This window comes from Sceloporus occidentalis, unplaced genomic scaffold (genome assembly GCF_023333645.1).
Source record: "Sceloporus occidentalis isolate IW3139 unplaced genomic scaffold, rSceOcc1.0.p SCAF_4, whole genome shotgun sequence".
NCBI lineage: Eukaryota > Metazoa > Chordata > Lepidosauria > Squamata > Phrynosomatidae > Sceloporus > Sceloporus occidentalis.
Window position 1 is genome coordinate 74799410 of NW_028316984.1, and position 24812 is coordinate 74824221.

The window sequence follows — 24812 nt, forward strand, 5'->3', positions numbered from 1 at the left end:
AGGTAGTACAATCCTGGGTGAGTTCCTCAAAGAGTGTGCAAGAAACAGAAACTGATGCATGATTTCTAACCTTGTTCTAGTTTTGTCTTCCACAACACAAGAGCTTTCCTACTACAAAAGTAAGAGTAGGAATATAATAAATAGCCTGATCTGTATCTCTTATACTTAATGGCTATCATAGAAACAATATCTTACCATATTTATCTTTAGGTGTGCATCTTAAGTAAAACTTAATAAACTGAGATGTGAATTAAACTTTTGCCTCTTCACGCATCCCTTTCACTCCTCCATGTATAGTGTAATCAGTTAAACCAGGAAGCTGCTAATTAACCAAGACAGGTTATAAAATCACACTGCGGATTTAATATCTTGTCTTGTTCAGAAGCCCGGTACCATAGTTTTCCAGTTTGGTGGCAATGTGTTTGTGTTTGTGTGAATCTTAACAATTTAAAATTGATTTGGTGCCTGAGCTGCACATCACTGTTTAAGTATGTCAAGCCCTCATGCATGCAGTCCTATATGCATTTAGTCTTGTGTTAAGTCCATTCATTACTTACTGAACTTGCAAGAGCATGAAAATGTCTCGTAAATTGATCCCCAATCCTTAATAATATGAATCATAAGTAACAAAACCAAGGAGCTCAAAGGGCCAGCCTTTAGCCCCAGAGCTGAGAATAAGGTTTATTATTATAATAGTTATAATTTATTATTATTATTATGTATATAGCACCATCAAAGTGGCATTTTACAGAGTTCAAGACAACAAGTCCCTGCCCCCAAGGAGCTTACAAACTAAAATTGGACAAAGGAAAGAAAAACAGAGGAAAAGGTGGGAAGGGGAGGTAGGGATAAACAGGGAAAGAATGTGTGATTAATTTAGTTACAGGCTAAGTTACAATAATTCAAAGAAATTTAGAGTGCTAAACATTGCCTCTTTTCTAATAGAATTTGCCCCGTGCCACTAAAGAACAGCCCAACACAGAGAAATTGGTTTTTCCCTTCACTTAACTCCAGAGTAAAAAGGCTAGATTTCTGTGTGTCAGTCTGCTGTTTAAAAGAAGTAGCAACCATAGGTGAAAACCTCATTCAACTAAAAAAGAAAGAATTGTTCTCCACCTATTTTGTATCATCTCTCTGTTTCTGCCTTCAGGTATAATCATATTTAAGAAAATGTTTTTGAACAAACCCATTTTTACAGTAATTGATGCATATGTCACCATGTTCAGTGCATATTAAAAACCATGTGTTGTTTGGTTCATGTGAGGAAATGGCACCCATACAGTGAAACACATGTCTGTGGTTTGAAATGGTGAGAAATGCATTGGGTGGATCAATCCCTGTATTGGCAGGATGAATGCTGAGAGAGATCAGAGGCATGCTTAATGACCAATGTAAGTCAAGAGAACAAGACAAACACAAATACTGTATAGAGCTATCCCCCACCTGACATTACCATAAATGCAAAATTTTCCCACATTGCTTGAGATACAAACGTTGGTTAATATTTACTAACCTTGGCTGAGCTTTAACAGGATAGGTACTCGTTGCATGTGCTTTCTCTAGAGTCACAAGGACATCATTCATGTTTTGGTTCAGCTGAAACAAATGTTTAAAATAAAATTAAAGCTTAGCAGAAGGAAAGATTCAAAGCAGACCTCAAAAAAAAGGGGGGGACATGTCAGAAATGCATTAGAAAGCACCTAAGATTTGAAGAAGAGGACATTATTCCATGGGAAATAGCTGTCTATTCACATTCACATTCCCCCTAGGTCATGGTCACATAATTAAAAAGCTTCAAGCACTATGGACAATTGGTTGACTTCCAGAAGCAGGTGCCACATGAGCAACATCTATGTCTAATTTATGAAACAAATTCAGCTCATGTTTCTTCTATTTCCTGCCTTTTCTCCCCCTCTGTCCCTTCAATCACATGCCTATATTGCTACGGTCCCTTGCATCAACACAGGGGCTTTGTTTCTCATTGGGACTTAATGCCTTCCTTCTGCTCTCTCTTCCCATCTACAGCTAGGAAACTTGCCTGCAACTGCAGCCATGGTTGCTATGGAACCACAGTTTATCACTAAACAACATGTTAAGCCAAGCCCAGCATTCACTGTGGGGGAACAGAGATTACGTCTATGCCGGCAGCCATGTGCCTGCCATGGCAGCCATTCAGTTGAACTCACCTGGCTTTAATAAAGTACAAATACTGCTAGACAGCTTTCATGCACATAACTTTTTGTCAAGGAAAAAATGAGAGAAACAATAAGGGGATAAAATCTTTTACCAAAAAGTACCATGAGTGTCCAAAATTTGGGCTTATGAAAGGTACACTATTGACAGAATGCACTGATGCTAAGCATAATGTTAGTCTTAGCCTGGTCCTAGCACTTTTGCTTGTATTTAAAGAGCACCCTTGAAGTTTCATAGAAGTTGTTGAGATGCTTCTACACAAAGTACTGGCAGTATCCAAGCATGTTCATTCTGCATGTCCAGATCCCTCCAAGTCATGTGACAACATACAGGAAACCCCTGACTATCTGTCGAGTTAGGGACCAGAAGATTGTCAAAAAGCAGAATCTGTTGAAAAGCTGAACCCAGTCTTTTTTTTTAGCTTGCAAACTAGCCTGAACACCAGATGGCACCAAGTTGAAGGGAAAAAACAGCATATTGAATAGACTAAGAGAAAAGAAAACCAGCATGTCAAGTTAATTGAGAAAGAAAAAGCAGCAATGTGTGATTAAACTGAAGACCAAGGGTTGAAGTACAGTATGTAGCCATAATTCAGATTTGTCAAAACACCCAAGTGTCAAAAAGTAAGGCATTGAAAGGCAGGGAATGCCTGTACCCTATACAACCTGAGGGCTGGCCATCAATTGTTCCAGGCTCTTGGCTCAGTTGTTGGATAACAGACAGATACAATGAATATACCTTTTCCTAGCTGAAAGGTGCATCAGAAGTTTTATTTTATGTCTGTCAATAGCTAAAAACATCAGTATATTCATAGTGACTGTGAGACGTTTTCTGTACAATATTACTTGTTTTTACTTACAAGATTTATATTGCTACCCCACAAAATGCTTACAGATGCCTTGTATGGGTTACAAAACTTGATGTTAATCACTGAAGAACCTCCTAAAGTACACTTTATTTCTGCACTGAATTCAGTAACCTTTGTAAAATTCTTGCATTGTCAAATTCTTGCGTTGTCTAAACAAGTCAGTGCTGGAATAGGGTGCAAATGTTTTTCACCTGTGCAGGTATAACCTACCCCAGGGTTGGAGAAACTGTCCCATAAGTCATATGCACCCCAACATCTTTTCCCACTCCCAAGTATCATGGAAATACCTTCAGTCTTATTTAGCAAACATGAATTGGGTGGTAGAATTTACAAGTTATAAAAAAAGACAAGCCTATCAAAAAATTAATCAGCAGGGCCATAGAATAGAATTATTTGGTTTTATTTCATTTCTGCTGATGGAAGTCAAGGCATCACTGACAGCATTCTCAGGCAGTTTCCCATCCAAGCGTTGGCCGGACCCCAAGTTGCTTAGTTTTACTGAGGTTGGTACATCATAATCCTTCAAATTTAGAGTTTAGAGTAGCTATAAAAGTACTTGGGAGTGGAGAAATTATGGGAAAGATCCTGATAACAAAGTAAGAATTGTTTCATATCAATAAAAAATGCATCTGCACTTTGAGAAGTGGTTAAGAAAAGATGTAGGGGAAAGCCAGGTACCACGTTAATAGTCCCTAACAGGGAGAAGAGTGTTGTCCATCTTTACCTTGCTCATTTCCTTATGAAAGTTCTCTTCTAACCCAGCGATACTCTGGAATGTGTTGACGTAGAAACCAACACGACTGGCAAATGAAACATAATACAAATTAGTAGAGGCACAAGTAGATGATTTTCTTTAACCCCATGTCACCTGCTGCTAACAGACTCTCATTTCCTCTAGTTATTGAATTGCAAAATCATAGGGGCTGACAGAACTGGTCCACATGACCTCCATGTAGCAAATGAAACCATATGAATAGATAAAATTGAGCTTTATTGGAACCAGAGCAATCTAGAGGGATTTCTTGGGCTGCTTCATGTTGCACTCTGCCAAGTAAATACACAAATGTAGCAGAGGGCAGCCTCCAGTCTCACCTATTCCATAGCGAAGGCAGCTCTTCCTGAAGATCAATATTCATCTCCTCAAACACTTTCTGGGCTTTTACTAATTCTTCTTCAGCCTACAGGAGAGAGATGGTGAAAATTATTGGCATACGCATATGATGTTGTTTTAGGAGAGAGCTAAGTTGAGTTTACTGCATGTTCTGTGAGTCAAGCCTAGGACATCCCTGGTGAAGAACTGGATTGCTGAAGAGTCTCCCATGATCCATATCAATAGAGCAGCAGGATTCTCATTTACAGGAAATCACGTAGGCCTGAAGTAACAAAGCCCAAATGACCAAAATGAAATAAATCTCAAGGCATCTCTGAAGTGGATCTGAAAGTGCTTTGTATGTATTGAGAGAGCAAGAAGTTTATGTGCCTTGAGCTTGCTTATCATGTTACTTTACGTCACATCTAAAGCCACTCTCAGATTTAGGCTTCATGAACTTACTGTACATAATACAAGTCACAATAGCAAAATGTGGGTTTGCATAATCAAATAGAATTCCAGAGCCCTACTTTACTAAACTAAGCTTTTCATTTTTAGAATTTTATGCAAATAGAAACCATTTTTAAAAAATAAGTTCCAATTTCAACTTAGTCTAATCACACACTGTATTCAGTGGTTCCCATTATGAAAAGCAACCCTCCTCATACTACCTTCTAATTTTCTGCCTTGTCCTTCTCTCTGTTCCTCAACTCAAAATAATTATGTGAATTCCAGTTTCAAGACACAAACACACAAATTGCTTATGTAATAAATACTGAGGTTTCTAGACGACTTGTCTAGTAACCAGCTCCACATCCAAATTATTTTACCAAAAGACTTCTAGACTAATGGGAGGGGGGAAGACAAATGAGTGTTACCATGTATCCACAGCTCTAGGCAAATGAAAATACTGCAGTATGAAGCTCAATGAGAAGCCATACTGTATAGATGATTGACACTTCCCATGTGGTTAACGCTACCACTGGGGAAGATTTATAAAGAGCCAAATACACTACATGTAATAATAACCGGGAAGAATTTTGTTTCAGAGGTTTAATTTGGTGCAGCCCACAGCCTAGTACAATATGGATAAACAGTGAAACTAGTCAGCCATTCAAATGCAAGGGTGGGGGGAGTTTGCACACACACACAAGCAACTAAGGTATACTGCAACACAAGAGCAGGAATGCCACAAGCCTATGTAGACTGATTATAAAATGCATTATTGTTGTGAACCAGAACTCTGGATACATATCTTGTCAAAGAAGGCCTATACAGTGGTACCCCGGGATACGAATTCACCGCGTTACGAAATTTCCAGGGTACGAAAAAGTTACATTGGAAAAAACTGTTCCGGGTTACGAAGGATTTTTCGGGTTACGAAATTAATTTCGGCGCGAAATTCAAATCAGAAGCCGCGGCTAGCGGCTTTCCAGCGCCTTTTCGGGTTGCGAAATGTATCGGGTTACGAACGGCGCCGCGGAACGAATTAAATTCGTAACCCGAGGTAGCACTGTATTCTGGACTTTCTATCCTTGCCCAAAATTCCAAGATAGATTCCAACTTATCATAAGATGCTAATATCAGAAACACTCTAGAATACAGAGCAGATCTTTTGGCTAAAGCACAGATATCCCTTTGTAGGGAAGATGGTTGCTATAAATCTAGCATGATGGCTTTTTTAAAAGAAAGTTTGATACCTAATGGACTTTTATTTTAAAGTATGAATACATTTTTTTTACAAAAAATTGTCATGTGTATGCTGAAAGAAGAAGAAAAATGTAGGCAAAGCTATTTTTAGGAACAACTGAATCAATTCATGGTCAGAATTAGGTAGCAAGGCTCTGGTTTGGAGCACAGAAGCTGTCTGTTAAACTACTTTGTCACTCAGTAAACTTTTATACTACTGGCAGGTAAAACCATTAACATTCAACAGCTCAAAGAACCCCAAGAAACAATCTATGTAAGGGTGTACTTATTTGTGACATCCCAGGGTACTGAGAAACACCCAAGGCAGCGTTCACTCTAGAAATAACCAAAAAGTAACTCTTAGGCCCATTCCAGACTCTGTTGTTTTCTCATGGGGATCATATAACCATCAGAGAGGAGGGGACATTGCCAACCAAACAGTATTATTATTGTTGGTGGGTTTTTTGTTTGTTTATAGACCATTTCCAAAGCTTAAAACAAACATGTTTATCTAATAGACAAAGACACGATAAGGAAGTGGAAGTGACACAATCAGAGGGAAAGACTGGATTGGTCCGATTATTTCATGCTCAAGGCCTACGTCTTAAGACTACATCCTACACTACATTTTTATGAAACTAGGTCATTTCCACAAGTAGTCTATTGCCTGGTACAGTACAAACAAACAATAAACCTACCGCCTTCAGTTTAAATGCAATAAAAAGAAAGCAAACCCACAAGCAACTAGATTATATTCTTAGAGTAAAGAAACAATGGGTTGGATCTGGACATAACATTACCATCTCCACCAACATTTCACAGAATAAAGCAACATCAGAGTGTAGTCAATATGTCAAAAGGTATTAATGAGGAAGATCGTGCAAGCTAGGAGAAGCTGCAGCAGTTTGCTTTTGCCTGAGGCTATAAGGAAGGGCAAAAGTCTGCCCTCTCCTCCTCAACCTGCTACTGAGTTAATTAAGTGTAAGCTACTTTTACATTTTGAACTCCGACTGCAGCAACTGAAGGAAACAAAGTAGAAAAGAAGACCTAAGGCGGGATACAGACGGGCAGGGGAAGACGTCTTGGAGGTGTATTCTGCTGAATACGGAGCCTCCAGACCGCCCGCCCCGGGGGCGTGGCTCAGGTGTATGGGGCTTCCACATGGGGGGCAGTGAAGACGCCTCACCTGGGGCCGTTTCTGACCCGCAGTTTCCAAACCACCGCCTCGGAGGACACTGCAAAGAGAGAGGTAGCTTCTGCATGGGCCGCCAAAAACGGGGCTTTTTTTTTCTTTTGCCGACTGGCGGATGCGCAGCTGCGGCGCTCAGCAGCGGCGGCAGAAAGCTTATGTGCACATTTAAAGCGCCCAAGCCCCTTTAAAACTTTTTCCCCCGCCCTGCCCAAGAACAATAGTGGTCTCCTGCCAGCTGGTGATCAGCTGGTGTTGGCATCCTTGCCCGCTTGCACGTTGGTAGTGTCACCAGCATCATGGATGCCTCCTCTCCTTTGGTCCCCGCGCTCTTGCTGAATCTGCAATGCACAGCCACAGCTGTCGCCACTGCCACCACTGTCCCCCTGCCATCCCCCATCACCTCCCTTGTACATATGTAAATATTTAAAGTTTTAGGGGTTTTTTATTGTTAGGTGAAAATGGCACAGGAATGTGTGTAGGGGTTCACTTTAAATTCCAAACTTTCCCCAATTCTAGCAGCGCATGCGTACATGTTGCTCTAGGGTTAGGGTTAGGGTTAGGGTTACGAGCATTGAAATAGAGTGCAGCTGTGCTGCAGCTTCCACATCTGCATGGCATCTGACGCTGTAATTAGAGCCTCGGTGCAAAGTGCGCATGTTCCAGGACCCCGACTCATTATGCGACGCAGCTGACTCGGAGCTTTTAAATGGGCAACTTAAATTAGCAGCGTAACAATTCTGGCGTACCGGTGCAGCAGCTTACAGACGGAGCTGCGCAGCTGCGCAGCATACAGAAAAGAAGCGGGGAAAAGCAGCACCTTTTTAATGCCGCTTCTTCCCGCTTGGGGCGTGCGGGCGGCGTGTTCATGGCGGCATTCAGGTAAGGGCCGTCTGAAGGCTCTACCTTCATGACGTCATGAACACACCCCTTTTTGCCCATCTGTATCCCGCCTAAGACATTTTAAAAGTAGCTGCAAAGGTAGAATGAGAAAAGTTTAATTGTTACTGTTCTGGCAAATAGGGACAGCTGGTAGGTATGTGGTACTTAAAGCGGTCCCACTGAAATTTTCGTCAATTTAAGTCTGTACTAAAACAGATTGAACTGTCCCATTCCTTCCTCATCATAAAGGTCTACTACTGACACCATTTGGATTCCCTTCAGATTTCCAGCTTAATAATCAGGATCTAAAATCTGGATTTGGAGGTGTGCATTTTTCCCCAGTCTTAAATCATACTGCACCTTACTTGCAGCTCTGTTATGAAATTCACATGCACAGTAAAAAGAAATTATGCCCCACAGATCCAGCAAGATGAAGAAAAGAGCTTCTTTGGAACACTTGGTTTGATGAGTCGCTGGTCAAATGCCTGTTACACAAAACAAGCATCTGGATTGCTTCTAGTCAGCATTTCAATGGAGTCGTAAGGACAGGAATTTGCTTTCCTAAGCAGTTTGTCACTATCAACCCACCCACTCTTCTCTATTGCCCTGAAAAATGAACACATTCCAAAAGAGAACAGTGGGACTTGTTTCTGCCATAGCTCTCTGGACACTTCCACTCATTTTTCTTGTTTATCTAAGAGAGAGGACCACATTCCATGTTTTTTGTTTGTTTGTTTTTTTAACTACTTGTAAGATAAGAGGCCCTTGTCTCCCCAAGTATATTTGATGTCAGAATGCAAAAAGAACGGGGGAATGATGAAATGACGGAAAGAAAGAAATGAAGGGCTTACTCACATTTTTAAAGATTCAGATACATTTTGATTACAGTCTGTAAAATGTACCTCAAACATTGTCAAGTCAAGGGCTTACCAGCTTTTGTGCCCTTAAACCTGAAGACATGAATACCAAGTTAGCACAGATCTGAGGCACTCTTCATGCAAAGCATCAAGACTACTATGATCCAAACTCCTTCCAGCAGTTTGCTAATTTAAAGCAGCCTGTTAGTCCAAACTCAAAAGTTTTATTTATTTATTTTTTTAAAAAGGTGAAGCTAATCTTTGAATCTGTTTTTCTTTATGATAATTTAGTTCAGAGCATCCTCTCCAGGGAAACTCAACAAATGATCCAGAAATTTAACTTTGCATCTGAAAGCCTGACTGCTCCAACTAGGGCAAGCCTCAAGACAGCTTTTATATATTTATACACCCATAATAAACTGGTAAAATCCGCAGCTCAATACATACAGAGATGCATTTCTTCTTTGCATCAAATTAATCCATAGGCAAAGAAGTACAGTACACACGGATGTAGCCTCCTATAATGTTCTGATAACTCAAATATTGGACTTCATGTCACCTTGCCCAACTGATATCCCTCTAGATGCTTTTGGACTATATATACAGTCCTAGCCAGCATGGACAACTCTGAAGTATAATGAGAACTGCACTCCAAATCTTATGGACTCAGGTTGAGGAAGATACTTTACAGAATCTGTGAATACACAAGCAGCAATTGATTCCCTGACCAGTTCAAGAGAGCCAATGGGTTTCTTAGCAACATGCAAGACATTTGCTTCCTTCTACCCACAACAATGTATTTTTGTCCTCTAATCACTGAGCGCTTGTTTCTGTTTCTCTTCTACTCAACTCTTCATCTGCCAGTTACATCATCTGGCCTCCAGCCACACCCCAAGAATGTCTAATGCCAAAATAAAATAACCAAGGAATGACCTTGTTTCCCTTCCCCATAGCAAGTAAATACCTAATAACATTTTTTGGTTTATTATCAAATTCCTTCTCCCAAGGTCTGTGGAATCTTTGGGATTCTTAGCAAAATTGGATTTTAACTGGCATTTATATTAAGCCAGCGATTTTTGTAAATTAGAGCTAGAAAAATCCTTATTGCTAATCCAAAATATAAAATATATAAAATATGAAGAAAATATCATATTGCTTGCTCTAGATCCCACTGCAAAACATTTTAGAGAAAGCTGAATATGATGTACATCCAGAAGCTGAAAATCACAATATCTATATAGATACTGAAGGTATAAAATGGACTTTCCCCTTTTTGCTTGTCAAATACCTAAGAGAGGGAAGGTCATCATTGCAGTACCATGTATAACCCCTGGTTCACAAACAGAATGATTCCTAAATTTGATGGAGGGAGAAGACTGATTAAGAATTATGGACAAGCAACTGAAGGGTGAAATGTAGATGAGAGTGGATCCACATTTGAATGAAATGGTGAGAAAGGGAGGCATTTCTGTAAAGCCTTTTTAATAAACAATTTTAAAGTTATTAGCTACTGATTAGAAACCAGTGTGGCATAGTAGTTTGAGCATTGTACAAGAACACCAAGAAACCAGATTTGAATTTCTACTCTCCCATGGAAAACCAGCAAGTGAGGTTGGCAAATCACACTTTCAGCCAATGAAGAAGGCAACTACAAACAGATTCTAAATAAATTGTGCCAAGAAAACCTTACAATAGCGTTGTCATTAGTCAGCATCAACTTGAAAATGGGAATAAGGGACAAAAGGAACGGAAGCGGGGGAATTTTTTTAAAAATGTGCAGGTCACTTTAACACTGATTCTGTACCTCACCAAGTCAACCATACAAGCATCTTAGAAAGCAATGGCATCAGACCAGGAATTGGTAACTGAAGTCCTCAGACTGCTTCATGAGTGGGCACTACCAGTTGGCCATTCAGGTAAAACAGTTGCTTTAGGATTAGAATTTGCTGGCTTTGCATGTAAATGGAACACAGCTGATCTACAAACCTCCATCCTGTCTTCCGATTGACCGTCCCATAAACCTAGCTCCTCCCACCCTACTACTGGTAATAAATTCATGAACAGCAAGAATAAACCAAGCACTACGGGGGGAAAGCTAAAGATGGAAGACCATATACATCTCCGTAAAAGAAGTACAACTTCTATGGTTTTGTGATTTTATTTTGTTTTATTTTGAACCTTATTTTAAATCCACATGACACTCTTTTGCTTAAAGTGAACACTGCCTGGGGATAAAGATGAGAGCTTCAGCCAGAAACAGCACATGCAAGGTTAGAGAGCAGGGTAGGCTGGGCTGTCACCTGGTTCCGCAGCAGATTAGTCTGAGCTACGAGATGCGCTTGTAGCTTCCCTTGGCACCACTGAGGCGCAGCTTTCTCAAGCAACGAGACAGGCTGTGTGGGAGTGTTTTGAGAACAAAAACAAGAAAAAGACGAGAGATTTTTAAAAAAACAAAAACAAAAGTCAAACAGCAAGAGTGTTATAGGGTCAGGCTGAGCCAACAAACCCTGACAAACAGGAGAGAAAGAATGCATTAAGGGATAAGTCAGGGGTGAATCCTAGGCAGCATGCCAAGTCTAACAGTAAATTAACACTCCATAGTATGGTCAAAGAACACCAACACTCAGCAGAGCTTACGAATACTTCAGCTGCAGAGAGCAACAGAGAAGAAACTGTTAGTCATTTAGAAGGCAACAAATTCCAGCTTCAGAGAAGGGTTTCCCCTCTGTGAGGCAGTAGCAACGTCAAGAAAAGTCAGGATTAAGAGACCACATCTTTATTATTACAAGCATGCAGATGACTCTGAAATTTACAAGATTTTATTTTAACACCACCTAACATGGCTAGTGAATCCTGCTCTTTAAAGAGGCTAATGTGCCTTAACAGCAGGATTCATACAAAAATGCTTGATAGGAGCTGGTTTTACTGTCAATTCAGAATTAAGGAAAAAGCCACACCATTCAAACATCTCCCTGCCACACATGTGGTTAAAGTACCAATGCCCTTCTCAGGTCAGAAGATGACACAGTGGGCTACATGTGTTACCTGCATGAAGGAACATTAGGAACCTCAAGGGGCTCAAGAATCACGACTCTGGCCTTATTCCCAATGAGACATGGTACCTCCATGCCACACCATCCACATGTCAGCTTGAACATCTGATGCAGGGAGATTTATATATGGACACATGAAAGCTCCCCAAAGTCATGAAGCTTGTCTACAATACTTTAAAAAAAACCTTTAAAAGCCCACTCTCCCCTGAATCTGGGGTGATTAGGCCACACAATGCATGGCCCTATCCACCCCAGATTTGGGGTATCTTACCTTGTTACAGGGTTTTTACAATCCAGAGTTTTCTCCAGAGTTTGCCCTAACAGACATTTAAATGTCCAGGCCAGTTCCTGGACCTAAAAGTGAGTTTTTTCATGTACAAAATTATTAAAAATATTGTATATAAAAATTACCTTCAGGCTATATGTATAAAGTGTATATGAAACATAAATGCATTTCATGTTTAGAAAATAGTATTTTAGGGAGATCTTTCCAATTAAACTGTAAGAAGCAGATTTAATTCTTCAAAGATGGCTTTTGCATTTAATGTCATCAAAACAATCAGATGCACCTGTTGGCTTGTCCCCTTTGCTATAAATATCATCTTAAGTGCTGTTTATCAAAGTAGTACAATTACATTTCTCATGAATCACACACTGTTATTCATGTTCAACAACACCCCAAAAGAGCTGGGGTTTTTTGGGAAAATGAAAGAAAGATTAACCAGAGACATTACAGATGCAAGTACAATATTTTGTTCAAATGGGAAATTAATTGCAAACCCTTCATATTTCAGACTAAAAACAATATCAGTGGCAATACTCTAAAGTTTATCTGCAGTGGGGGTGAAGGGAAGAAAGAAAGAAAGACAGAGAGAGAGAGAGAGAGAGAGAGAGTAATATGCCATTTCTAGCAAACTTTTTTACCTTGGCAATTTTAGCTTCATCTTTCTTCTTTGCAGTGTGTAGAGATTCAAAATGATGCCTGGCACTGTCATAATCTACAAGTTTCCTTCCTCGTTTAGCAATACGAGACTGAAAGAAGGGGAAGGGGAAAGAAAAAGAAGGAGAACATTACTGAATACTGGAGCCATATAATTCAGTGAACTGAAAATGATTGCATTCCATCTCACATGCATTCTGCTTTGCATGCCAACACCCCTGCAACTGTCTCAAAGCTAGTTAGCTGAAACATAGTAAGGTGGCATGATCATTAATTCCAACATTTTCTTCTTGTATGTGGAAATGTGTATACAGTACATGACTGCACAGCATCACCGCCAAGTACTGCTTAAACAAACACAAAAACATGTAGAGATGGATGCATCTGAGCATGTGGTCAACAAAAACTGCACCATACATTCAGCCATGTGGTGTTCAAATTTATTTTTACTAATTTAACTTGTCCACCTCTCTTTTTTTTAAGAAACAGACATAATATTTCCCTTTTTTTCCTCCAGGTCCTTTGCTGGTTCATTCATGTCTATTTATGAGAGGTGGACAGGTTTTCCATTAAACTCTTCATAAGAATATGCTAACTACAACATATAGATTTTCATCTGAAGTTCCAGGACGTGTTCACTAATGCATACAAGTAAACTTAGTCACTCCTTGATAAACCAGCCAGTCCTATTCGTATCAAGAATTAGTTCAGGGTTAAAGGCTTTAATTTTGTAACAAGCCCAAATACAGTGATAAAACAGAGGCATACCATTTCTACTATGTATGTGTGTCATGTACAGGATCACTTCAGTTCAGAAATCCAAGTACCAGAAGTAAAAGAGAAAAGCTTTATTCAGAAGCCAAATATGTTTAGAGTAGTCTCATTTTGTCAGGACTAAAGCAACTACAATTGTTACACAGTTTAATAAAAGCATCTAGTAATTCAAAAGTTGAGTGGGCTTGCATCCCATTTGCTCACAAAATAAAACATCCTTATATTTTTCAGGGTTGCCCCTCCTTTCAAACCTGTACCAGTCATTGTCATGAGACCCACCTTGACGCTCCTGGACTGATCTCTACTCCCCATACATTAGCTCATTAGCCACCCCAAGGAATGTAAACAACCAGCATCTCTTGTTAGCATAGCACATCCTATCATCCAGTATTGGGAAATACTAAAAGCACTCAAAAGTTATAACAAGCATGGACATCTATGGGACTCGGATCCTGATCTTTTGTGAATGAGAAACACCGTGGACTGTGTAGTAAAATTATCTCCATAAACCATGAAGTAAGAACTATCTGCTGTTCTATATGAACACTGTGAACTCAGATTGATAATTATAAGAAGCTGCAACTGACTTAATTATAATTTCTACTGTTAAAATATTCCCTGACATAATCATTCCCTGTCATTCTGCCAAGATGATACTTTTTTGTATTCATCCTGCTATATTCAGAATAAAGGCCAGCATCTTTCTGTTCATTTTTCAGAGTGTGGATAAATAAATCTGATCCTGTTAAACAATTCTAAGCACATTATATCATGTCATGGTTCTCAAAATATATTAACTAAAAGACCAACCAGCAGAGGTCAGTAGTCTTTCCAAAACAAAACAAGTCTGTTAACCAGCAAGCCATGTGCCTCTGAACAAAACCCAGTGGGAAGGGGTCTGTCATTGGCACCAAGGGACATGGAATAAGAAAATTAGCCCTTCCCTTCCCTGACCTAGTTGCATGGCAGCTATAGCACATGGCAGCCATGAACCTTACCTTGTCATGGGGTTCAAATCTTCACTCAGCCTAATCAATTTTATGCACTGAAGAAAGTAATAATAAGTTTTATTTATATTGTCCCGCCTCTCCCGACAGATCGAAGCGGAAGTAGCTATTTCTTTGGAACAACTGGCATTAAATAATTGCATCTGCCAAGCCTAACAGATCAAGTAAATCATTCGAGAGATTATGTTGTGTCCTTTAAAACATGTTGTTTTTTCCAGCATCTACATCTAACTCTGAACATTATGCTCTCTCACCTCTGTTTTGGCCTTCCAGTTGGACATAACTCATGCTTCATCTAATTCAGTCTCTTCATCTCTAGTCTAATTAAATTATCCCTACTGCTCTGAATGGAGTCACTGGGCATCTTTAAAGAATTCAGCTACATTGAAAATGTGGCAGTTTAGAAATGGTCCATGCCAGGAAGCCAAATTTGTCAATAATTTGCCCCAAATCTACCAGAAATATTTGCCTACTAATTTCAGTGGCTACTGAAAAAATATATGCAGAAGAGGTGATACCTCCTATTGGAGAGAGAAAGAGAAAGTAGGCTGAGATTCTTTTACAACCAAAAGTTGCGAGCCAAAAGATGAAGGAACTACTGGACATAGACTAAGGGAGATCTATGAAGTAAACTTAAGCAAAGTCACATTTCCACTCTGGTAGCTTTTAAGAAAGCACTCAAGACAGATCTCTTCCGGCAGGCCTTTCCAACCTAGTTACCTTCCCCAGATATAGAGATATTTGTCCCCTCATCTGTCTATTTTCCCCCGCCAATGTTTCTGCCTATTTTTTGGTTGTTCAATGTTTTTAATGTTTTAAATGTTTTAAATGTTTTAATATGATTACTGTTTAATTCTGTTTTAGTACTGGGAATGGGGGGGGGGTAGGTCTAGGGTTTGATTTTTTTAACTCTATTGTAATTTGTTGTATTTTATTGTTGTAACCCGCCCGGATTCTTCGTGATTGGGCGGGCTAGAAATAAATCTATATTATTATTATTATTATTATTATTATTATTATTATTATTGACATTCAGCTTAATTATCCTAAGTGGATCACTAGCAGGAAAATCATGGATATTCCATTTATTAATTATTTATTTATTAAACTATTTACCGTATATCCCTCCTTATAACTCAGGATGGCAGAGTGGTTTACAGATAAAATCAATTTACAAAAAAATCAAAATTTAAAATAATGAGAAATTATTTAAAAATATTTTTAAAATTAACAAAATCTGTACACATTTGGACAAAATCAGTAGAATACACATACACACACACATACACACAACCTGTTTTAACGTGGAACTGGAAATAAGCCAGCCATTAGAGCTGATTTCAGCCTGCAAGGTGATGGCATTCCACCCCTGGTGTGCCACAGCAAAGAAATTTCTCCCCTGTGCCCTCACAAAGGGTATTGGACCCACTGCTGGGGCACAGACTTCAGTCCTCAGGCAGGCATTATGCAGGAATTATATGTGATAAGGCAACAATCCTATGCACACTTACTTTAAAGTAAACACACTACTTAGAGATGAGATGAGAATCCCTTCCATGGTTCACCTTCTGAACAAAACAAAGATGCTAAACTGTACCTGCTCCTTCCTCTATCCCACCCTGCCACTATCCACTGCCTTTTGGTCCTTATTGTTTAATGTTTTGAATGCTTTTAAATGGTTTTAAGTTAGTGGAGATAATAGTTGGGTTTTTTTTCAGGTTTTCTACTATTAAGATTGAGTCTTAACCACGTTTTGCTTTAATCTATGTTGTGAGCCACTTGGATTCCATACTGGAAGAAAGATGGGATCCACATTCACATGTATTCATATTCACAGTCTTGTCCAAATTATCTTGCAAATTAACCAAGTGAACTGTATAGACAGAGATTCTCTCCCCCCCTCTCTCTCTCACGTAAACATACATAAACATACATATGCATGTGCGTGCACACACTATAGTCTCATTGTTGTCAGCTATGAAGAGAAGGCTCTCCTTATCTTTACAACATTGCTAACAGATGTCCCTGATTAGCTGCTTCAAAACAAATGAAACATTTTTGCAAAACGTTTTACAAGCTGAATAGCTGTCAGAGAAAGGGAAACAGCTTGGTTTTGTCTCTATTCTGAGATCCAGCAGCAGTGGGTTTAAACTGAGTATTTGATTTCACTTGGAAAAAGCCATTTTACAACTGGGAATATACGTAGTTACAAGTGCCGCCATATGGAAAATACATTTCCTTTTCAGCCTTCTCAACACCACTGCAAGAGGAAAGCTCGCAGCATAGGAGCCAATGCTTGGGAGAGAAAAGTTCTCAGCATAGGGCTCTCACTGACCATTGTGTGCCTATATGTAAGAACTTTAGCAGATGCAACCAGTTCTTCAACTATACATTCATGGATCCCTTCTGGTTAAATTTCCTTGGAGAAAGAAAGGGTGTTGATGGGAAAACAAAATGAAATAGGAACAGAATTCTATTCTACCATGAATAGGCAGGAAGCTCATGTAATGACCAGGGGATAATTCAGCCACAAAAATCACTTTGTGTGGTGTTCTTTGCTTCACTGTTTAAGTAACTTATTTAAAAATCTCAATCTATCCCTCTCCTTTTTTAAAAATAAAGATACTCCTTTTAGCTTTCAAATTTAGAATTGCACAAAATTTAATTAAGATTTGCAAAGGCTTTTTAAAACTACACAGTCTAATCTGCATGTATATACTTTAACCTCCTGTGATGCAGAATGAATCTTTGCACATGGTGAGCAAATAGGAATGGAACCAAATAAGAACAGTACCTAACTACTTCTATTTTCTAATGCTCTTCCTAAAACTGAAAAAAAAGAGGAATCACTTCATTATTGGAACATTTTTGCTTTGAGAGTAGAAGAGATGAAATGGGTGGAAAAGACTGAAGAGATCCTGATGGCCTTAAGTGTATCATTTTATATATGCTTAAGGTCATGAGATAGTGGGGGGAGGGAACAGCTCCACATCCAGGGGCACAGTTTAATGCCCAAAAAACAAACACACCCGAAAGAGATAATTATAGAAAAGAATGTCTTCATATATGTTCAAGACCCAGGTAGCATCCAGCAAACTGCAACAGTTAATTTTGGTCAAGAAATTGAGTAAGAGAGCATGTTGTCATCATACTGAATGGTGTTTCCCTGATGCTCACCCAAAATCGTGAAAGATATGAAATCAGTCTATATTTCACCAACAACTGAAGACACATTTGTTTCAGCAGACTTTTATACTTATTAACATCTGTTAGAATCACTGCAATCAGATTTTTAAAATCTGGTTTTGAGGTATTTTACTTTCACTGATGATAGTAACTTGATTATTGTTGGTTTGAAAAGGGATTTTGTAGAACCTTTGACACTAACGGAAAGAAAAGGGCTGGTAGCATGAGGTTTCATAGACTTGAGTCTACTTCCTCAGATGTTGGTTTTGTATTTTGTGAATACTTGGCTAATTCTGGAACGGGCTGTTAGACAGTTAGAAATAAATAACTCATTATTGCCATCATCACCAGTCAAATAGGACCCGGAACAATGAATGCAAGCTACAGGAAAGGAAATTCCACCTAAACATTAGGAGGAACTTCCTGACAGTAAGAGCTGTTCGACAGTGGAACACACTCCCTCAGAGAGTGAGGGAGTCTCCTTCTTTGAAGATCTTTAAACAAAGGCTGGATGGCCATCTGATGGGCGTGCTTTGATTGAGAGTTCCTACATGGCAGAATGGGTTGGACTGGATGGCCCTTAGGGTTACTGGGTACATCCAGAACTGCTCACATTAAAGCAGTTTTAAAATCTCTTCACTGGCTGCCTATCAGTCCGGGCAAGATACAAGGTGTTGGTTTTGACCTTTAAAGCCCTACATGGCTTGGGTTCTGACTTCTTGCAGGAGCACCTTCTCCCATATAATCCACCCTGCACTCTTCGTTCATCTGGGAAGAATCTGCTGCAACCTAAGAGGATTAGACTTTCAGCAGTAACCAAGAGGTCTTTTTCATCAGCCGCTCCTAGACTCTGGAATGACCTGCTGGATGAGATCCGACATATTACCACCTTGGAAACCTTTAAGAAGGCCATTAAGACGGATCTCTTCCGGCAGGCCTTTCCAAACTAGAACTCCCCTGCTGACCTGCCTCTCCCCTCTCTCCCTTTCTCCCTTATCCTCCATCCTCATTTTTACCCTACCCCAGACTCCGTTTGGAATGTTTGATCTCATTTTAGTGTATGCATATTAATGCTTTTAACTTTCTTTGATTTAATGCTTTTTTTAGAGTTTGATCATATTTTTATGTTTGGGGGAGGATTGGGGATCTTGGAATTTTAATGCATGATTTTTACTGTGGTAATGCACTTGGATTCCCTGAGATTAAGTGAAATATAAATAAACAAATATTACTATTATTATTATTACTATTATTATTATTATTATTATTATTATTATTATTATTATGGTCTCCTCCATCTCTATGATTGTATGATTTTATGAAATATTAGTCTTTTCACACATTAAGGAACTAATGTGGTGTATGACACATTGTGTATTGTAATCTTAAGGAAGGTATGAAGCACGGAACTCACTAACTGCACCCAATTCTAGATTTCATAGGAGCTCTAAATAGGCTACAGCTTCAAACGTTCCTCCTCCAATGCACAGACAGCAGGGGGGAGCTGCTAAAAACCAGAGCTCAGAAGATTTAAGTTTTTTTAATTGTTACAGTATTCTTGAGCCAGCATGACTCTTCCCGCCTCCCATTTGTTATTACATAAGAAGACAACGCCTTAAAAGAATAACATTGAAAGGTGAATATATATATATATGCATGTATATATGTCTGGACATGTATACACAAGCCAATTGCACCAGTTTTCCCCTGCCCTCACCGCAATCTATCTACACAATGCTAAAGCTCCAATTTAACTGTCTTTATGATGGAAACCAATTCCACATAAAGCCCTGGCTAAACTGTATTTTTAAAAATCAGCTTTAAAAAAGAAAGTTCACAATGAGATGCCCAGCCATGTCAAATGAGCACCTTGTTTCTGACCTAAGAGGGAACAACTAGTACCAGTAGCAGTGGCACCAAATAGCACAGCAGGACACACACATAGACAGCTGCCCAGTATCTGCAGAATGAAGAGGAAACAAAAGCAATCTAGGGCCACAATACTCTCAGAGAAGTTACATGTAACAGAAGAGGGCTAGCTGGGCAGAGTTGATGGGATGTGACCTTGTTGCCACACACTTAGAATCATAGAATCATTGAGTTGGAAGAGATCACAAGAGCCATCCAGTCCAACACCCTGCCATGCAGGAAATCACAATCAAAGCATCCCCAACAGATGGCCATCCAGCCTCTGCTTAAAGACCTTCAAAGAAGGAGACTCCACTACACTCTGAGGAAGAGTGTTCCACTGCCAAACAGCCCTTACTGCCAGGAAGTTCCTCCTAATGTTGAGGTGGAATCTCTTTTCCTGCAGCTTGCATCCATTGTTCTGGGTCCTAGTCTCTCGAGCAGCAGAAAACAAGCTTGCTTCAAATATTTAAACAGGGCTATCATATCACCTCTTAACCTTCTCTTCTCCTGGCTAAACATCCCCAGCTCCCTGAGTCTTTTCTCATACGACATGGTTTCTAGACCCTTCAGCATTTTAGTCGCTCGCCTTTGGGCATGCTCTAGTTTCTCAATGTCCTTTTTGAATTGTGGTGACCAGAACTGGGTACAATATTCCATGTGGGGCCTGACCAAAGCAGAATATAGTGGCACTATTACTTCCCTTGATCTAGACACTATTCTTTTATTGATGCAGCCTAAAATTGCAATGGCCTTTTTAGCTGCCACATCGCACTGTTGAACTCATGTTCAACTTGTGGTCTACTTGGACTCTTTGATTCCTTTAACATGTAGTCTCGTTCAGCCAGGTGTCCCCCATCATATATCTGTGCATTTCATTTTTCCGCCCTAAGTGCAGTACCTTACATTTCTTTCTGTTGAAGTTCATTTTTTTTTAGCTTTGGCCCAGCTTTCTAGTGTATTCAGGTCATTTTGAATTTTGATCCTGTCCTCTGGGGTGTTAGCAATTCCTCCCAATTTGGTGTCGTCTGCAAATTTGATAAGTATGCCCCAATTCTGTCATCCAAGTCATTGATAAAGATGTTGAATAGCACTGGGCCCAGGACAGAACCCTGTGGGACCCCACTGGTCACTTCTCTCCAGGATGAAAAAGAGCCATTGTTGAGCACCCTTTGGCTTCGGCTGGACAACCAATTATAAATTCATCTAACAGTTACCTTGTCTAGCCTGCATTTTACAAGCTTGTTTTCAAGAATGTCAAGCGGAATCTTGTCAAAGGCCTTACTGAAATCAAGATATACTATATCCACAGAATTCCCTTCATCTACCAAGCTGGTAATTTTATCAAAAAAGATTAGCTTTGTCTGGCATGACTTGTTTCTCTGAAACTCATGTTGACTTTTTGTGATTATGGAATTGCCTTCTAGATGATCACAGACTCTCTGTCAACATGGGTATATTTTCATCTTTCTTCACCATTGCTCCAAATAGCTACAGCAATATCTTACAGAGAGTATCTAACTTGGTTCACAAATCAAACAGACTTGGTTTTGCAAAAAGAAATGCATGATAAAATAAAGTGTGCCCCATACTTTTATGTCCGGGAACTGGCCGAGGTAGGTGTCCATAGTTAGTAGAGCTTGATCCACCAGCTTCTGATGGAAGTCTGTCCACAGCAGGTCATTGTTCTAGAACAGAATAATATTTGTGATCAGTCAAGTAGCAATCATGTCAAATGTCACATTTTTACTGGGTAGCTTTCCATATTAGGGATGCCAATCTCAGGTGTGCTATCAAGCATATGTGCAGCCATCAAATCAGTTATGAATGAAACTGTAAGATGCATGTGCTTACAACAAGTGCTTGCTATGCAAAACATATGTTTGTTGTGATTGAAGTTTTAGGTTTGTTTGTTTGGTAGTATGTGTGTAAAAACACTAGGAGTTAGGCCTAGGATTGTCACTTCTTTTTTCTGGCAAAGCACTCATAATTTCCAAAGCTAAATGAATATGCAAGACCAGAAAAAGGATTCTCCATCATGACATCACCCATGCAATACACAGAAGCTTCTAATAATAAATTTCTGTCTGCCCTGCAGTAGTCAGAGGTACAAAATAATCTACTAAGTGAAGAAGAGTGGCAAGTCTTGCTGTGCTTTCTTCCAAAATTCTATTTCAGATGTATGAGTTCCAACTATTCATGGCAGTTCTTACAAAAGTAGCCAAAGAATGGATGAAACAGTAAACATGTATGATGCCTTCTATACTGTCCTAGTGGGATTTTAAATCAGCTACTACTGTTTTGCTACTGTGCCTTAGAGGTACATTTGACACCAACACTGGCCTCACTTCAAGAGTCAAGCTGAAATTTTGGGGCCTAGAGATCATGGCCAGATGAGGTTATAGTGATTTCAGATAGTATCAGTACAACACTATTTTAAATATTTTTTTGATTAAAATTGTTTTTGGACTGTCTCTAATTGTTGTACTTTGTCATAGATTGTTTTAAGTTGTTTTGCTGCCACCACTTGAGGTCTTTGATGCAGGGCAGAATATAAATATTTTGATAGACAGTATGGTGTAGTAGTTTGGACTCTCAAGACCAGGGTTCATATCCCCACTCGGCCATGGAAACCCATTGGGTGACCTTGGCCAAGTCACACTCTTTCAGCCCCAGAGGAAGGTAAAAGCAAACAAATTTTGCCAAGAAAATCTTGTGACAGGTTCCCCTTAGGGACACCATAAGTTGGAAATTACTCAAAGGCACACAACAATACAGTCAGCCTTGATATTCATGGATTCTGCACCCATGAATTCCACCATCCACAGCTTGAAAGTATGTTTTTTAAATTAAAAAAGCAAACCTTGATCTTGCCATTCTGTATAAAGGATACCATTTTACTACACCATTGTATATAATAGGACTTGAGCATCCATGGATTTTGGTATCCGCAGGGGGTCCTGGAACCAAACCTCAGGGGATACCAAGGACCCACTGCATTTTAATTAATAAATAAATTGTTCTAATATAGAATATTTAAGAAGACAAGATGGATATAATGTGGCCCACAACACAGTAGCCTTCTTCCAGCATTGTGAAGTCAAAGGCTTCCATGGCTGGCATCCACAGTTTTTTGTGGGTTTTTCGGGCTATGTGGCCATGTTCTATAAGAGTTTATTCCTGACATTTCGCCAGCATCTGTGGCTGGCATCTTCTGAGAATGCTAACCTGGAAGAGAGTGGGTGTATATATACTGTGTGACCCTGGGTGAGGAGGAGTGATTACCATGTTAATCTGTGTATTGTTCTGTTGCTGATGACCTCCTCAGGGTAGGAGGATATGCAAAAGAGGATTAGCGTTTGCTAATTGGTGATCATTGTTTGCTTGGAAAGCCTCTGATCCTGAGTGGTTTCTCATTTGCATTTGCTGAGTCCTGGTTTTGGTGTCCTTCAGGACTGGTAGCCAAACTTCCAGTACTGTTTAGCATTCCAAGCCTTGCTGAGCCTTGGATTTGCACATGCACCCACACACACACACACATTTCTCTGGCATGACTTCAAAGCAGGAATTACAACATCCACTTCTTTTTCAGCCTTAACCATGGTTTACCACTGCATCAAAAAAAGACAAACTGCATTTTAATTTAAATTATGCTTTACTGAAACAAACCAGGATCATAGTTTTTTGTGGGTTTTTTGGGCTATGTGGCCATGTTCTAGCAGATTTTCTTTCTGACATTTCGCCAGCATCTGTGGCTGGCATCTTCTATATTAGAACAATTTCTCTGAAGATGCTAGCCACAGATGCTGGCAAAACGTCAAAAAGAAACTCTGCTAGAACATGGCCACATAGCCCGAAAAACCCACAAAAAACTATGGATGCCGGCCATGAAAGCCTTCGACTAAACCAGAATCAAGCTGCAGTTTAACAAACTATAATTTAAATTCCATATAGTTTGTCCTTTTCCAGTATAGTGCTGAATTGCAGATAATATTAAAGTGGAAGTAGATAATTCCAATCTCTTTCTAATGACCACACCAGAAAAAATCTGAGGCCTCAACAGGCTCATTCACATAATACTAAATTGTGGTTTAGTATTATGTCTGGATTAGGTTTCTATACAGTGGACCCTTGTTATACGCTGGGGTTTGGTTCCAAGATCCCCCGTATATAACAAAATCCGTGTATGCTCAAATCCCATTAAATATAATGACATAGCAAAATGGTGTCCCTTATAAAAAATGGAAAATCAAGATTTGATATTTGAAATTTATACTTTTTTTGAACATTTTCAAACCGTGTATGCTTGAATCCGTGTATTAAAAAATCAGTTTATAAGAAGGGCCGAATGTACTACAAAACCCAAATCAGTATAACAATTATGGTCCCCATGGAATGGAGGTCATAACACATGCTAATTATGATAGAAGAAAACCTCACCTCTGCTATTTTATTAGTGTCATCTCTCCCCGGCCACTCCGGTTCATACACTTCTTGCAAACACTCTGTCAGTTTCTTGGAGGCCTCATGCATAGCTTGTAGGGGGGGAAAACAAACTCTAAATTTCAAATGACACAGTAGTATCCCGCCAAATAAACATCCCCAAAAGGAAGGGAGAGTCTAATGAACCTTATACTCATTTATCACCATCACATACATAATCTATGACAAAAAAAACCCACAAAGTTTTTATGTGAGTTATTTTCAGACAAGGAAAAGGAAAGATATTATAAGGACACTACAGAAATTGCAAGCCCCTAATTTAACATTTGTTCTATCAGTGTGTGCAAACAAGAAAAATAGGACATCCACTTTTCAAAAACACACAATCTATCTGTGGGAAGTGGACAATTTGCAGTTTTGATAAGGTTGCCATTTCTCCTGGAAAACCTGGAAAATCACAGATTGAAGGGACTAAAAATGTCCTAGGTGGCTGGGCCAGTTGAAGCAGTAAATCCCAAATTTCTCCTTCATCACAGGCTGATAGATAGGTTAAAATGTGACGGTGGCAATGAAGCCGGAAACTATGCAAGAAGACCAACACTTGTGAGAGCCCCATCCTGCACTGCAGGCATAACATTGCCATCTTATTCTTTCATTATATCTCCTTTTTCCCTGACATGTCCAATAGGCAGGAAAGGAAAGGAGGCACAGAGAGATGGCCTTGTGTTATGTG

At 39.5% G+C, this 24812-nt stretch overlaps 1 protein-coding gene across 16 annotated transcripts in view; it reads right to left on the bottom strand.

The window, feature by feature from the left end:
* BIN1 (bridging integrator 1) overlaps positions 1-24812 on the bottom strand; it is a 154016-nt gene that overhangs the window by 39122 nt on the left and 90082 nt on the right. For 12 of the 16 annotated variants that reach the window (XM_089520325.1, XM_089520322.1, XM_089520331.1 and 9 more), the window contains exons 4-10: positions 24077-24171; positions 21229-21324; positions 12746-12853; positions 11069-11161; positions 4154-4239; positions 3786-3861; positions 1514-1596 (exon numbers count right to left, since the gene is read on the bottom strand). In XM_089520325.1, the coding sequence (XP_089376451.1) occupies positions 1514-1596; positions 3786-3861; positions 4154-4239; positions 11069-11161; positions 12746-12853; positions 21229-21324; positions 24077-24171 (637 nt within the window). The remainder of the gene's footprint in view (positions 1-1513; positions 1597-3785; positions 3862-4153; positions 4240-11068; positions 11162-12745; positions 12854-21228; positions 21325-24076; positions 24172-24812) is intronic. The other 4 variants (XM_089520329.1, XM_089520326.1, XM_089520339.1 and 1 more) reach the window with 1 other exon arrangement.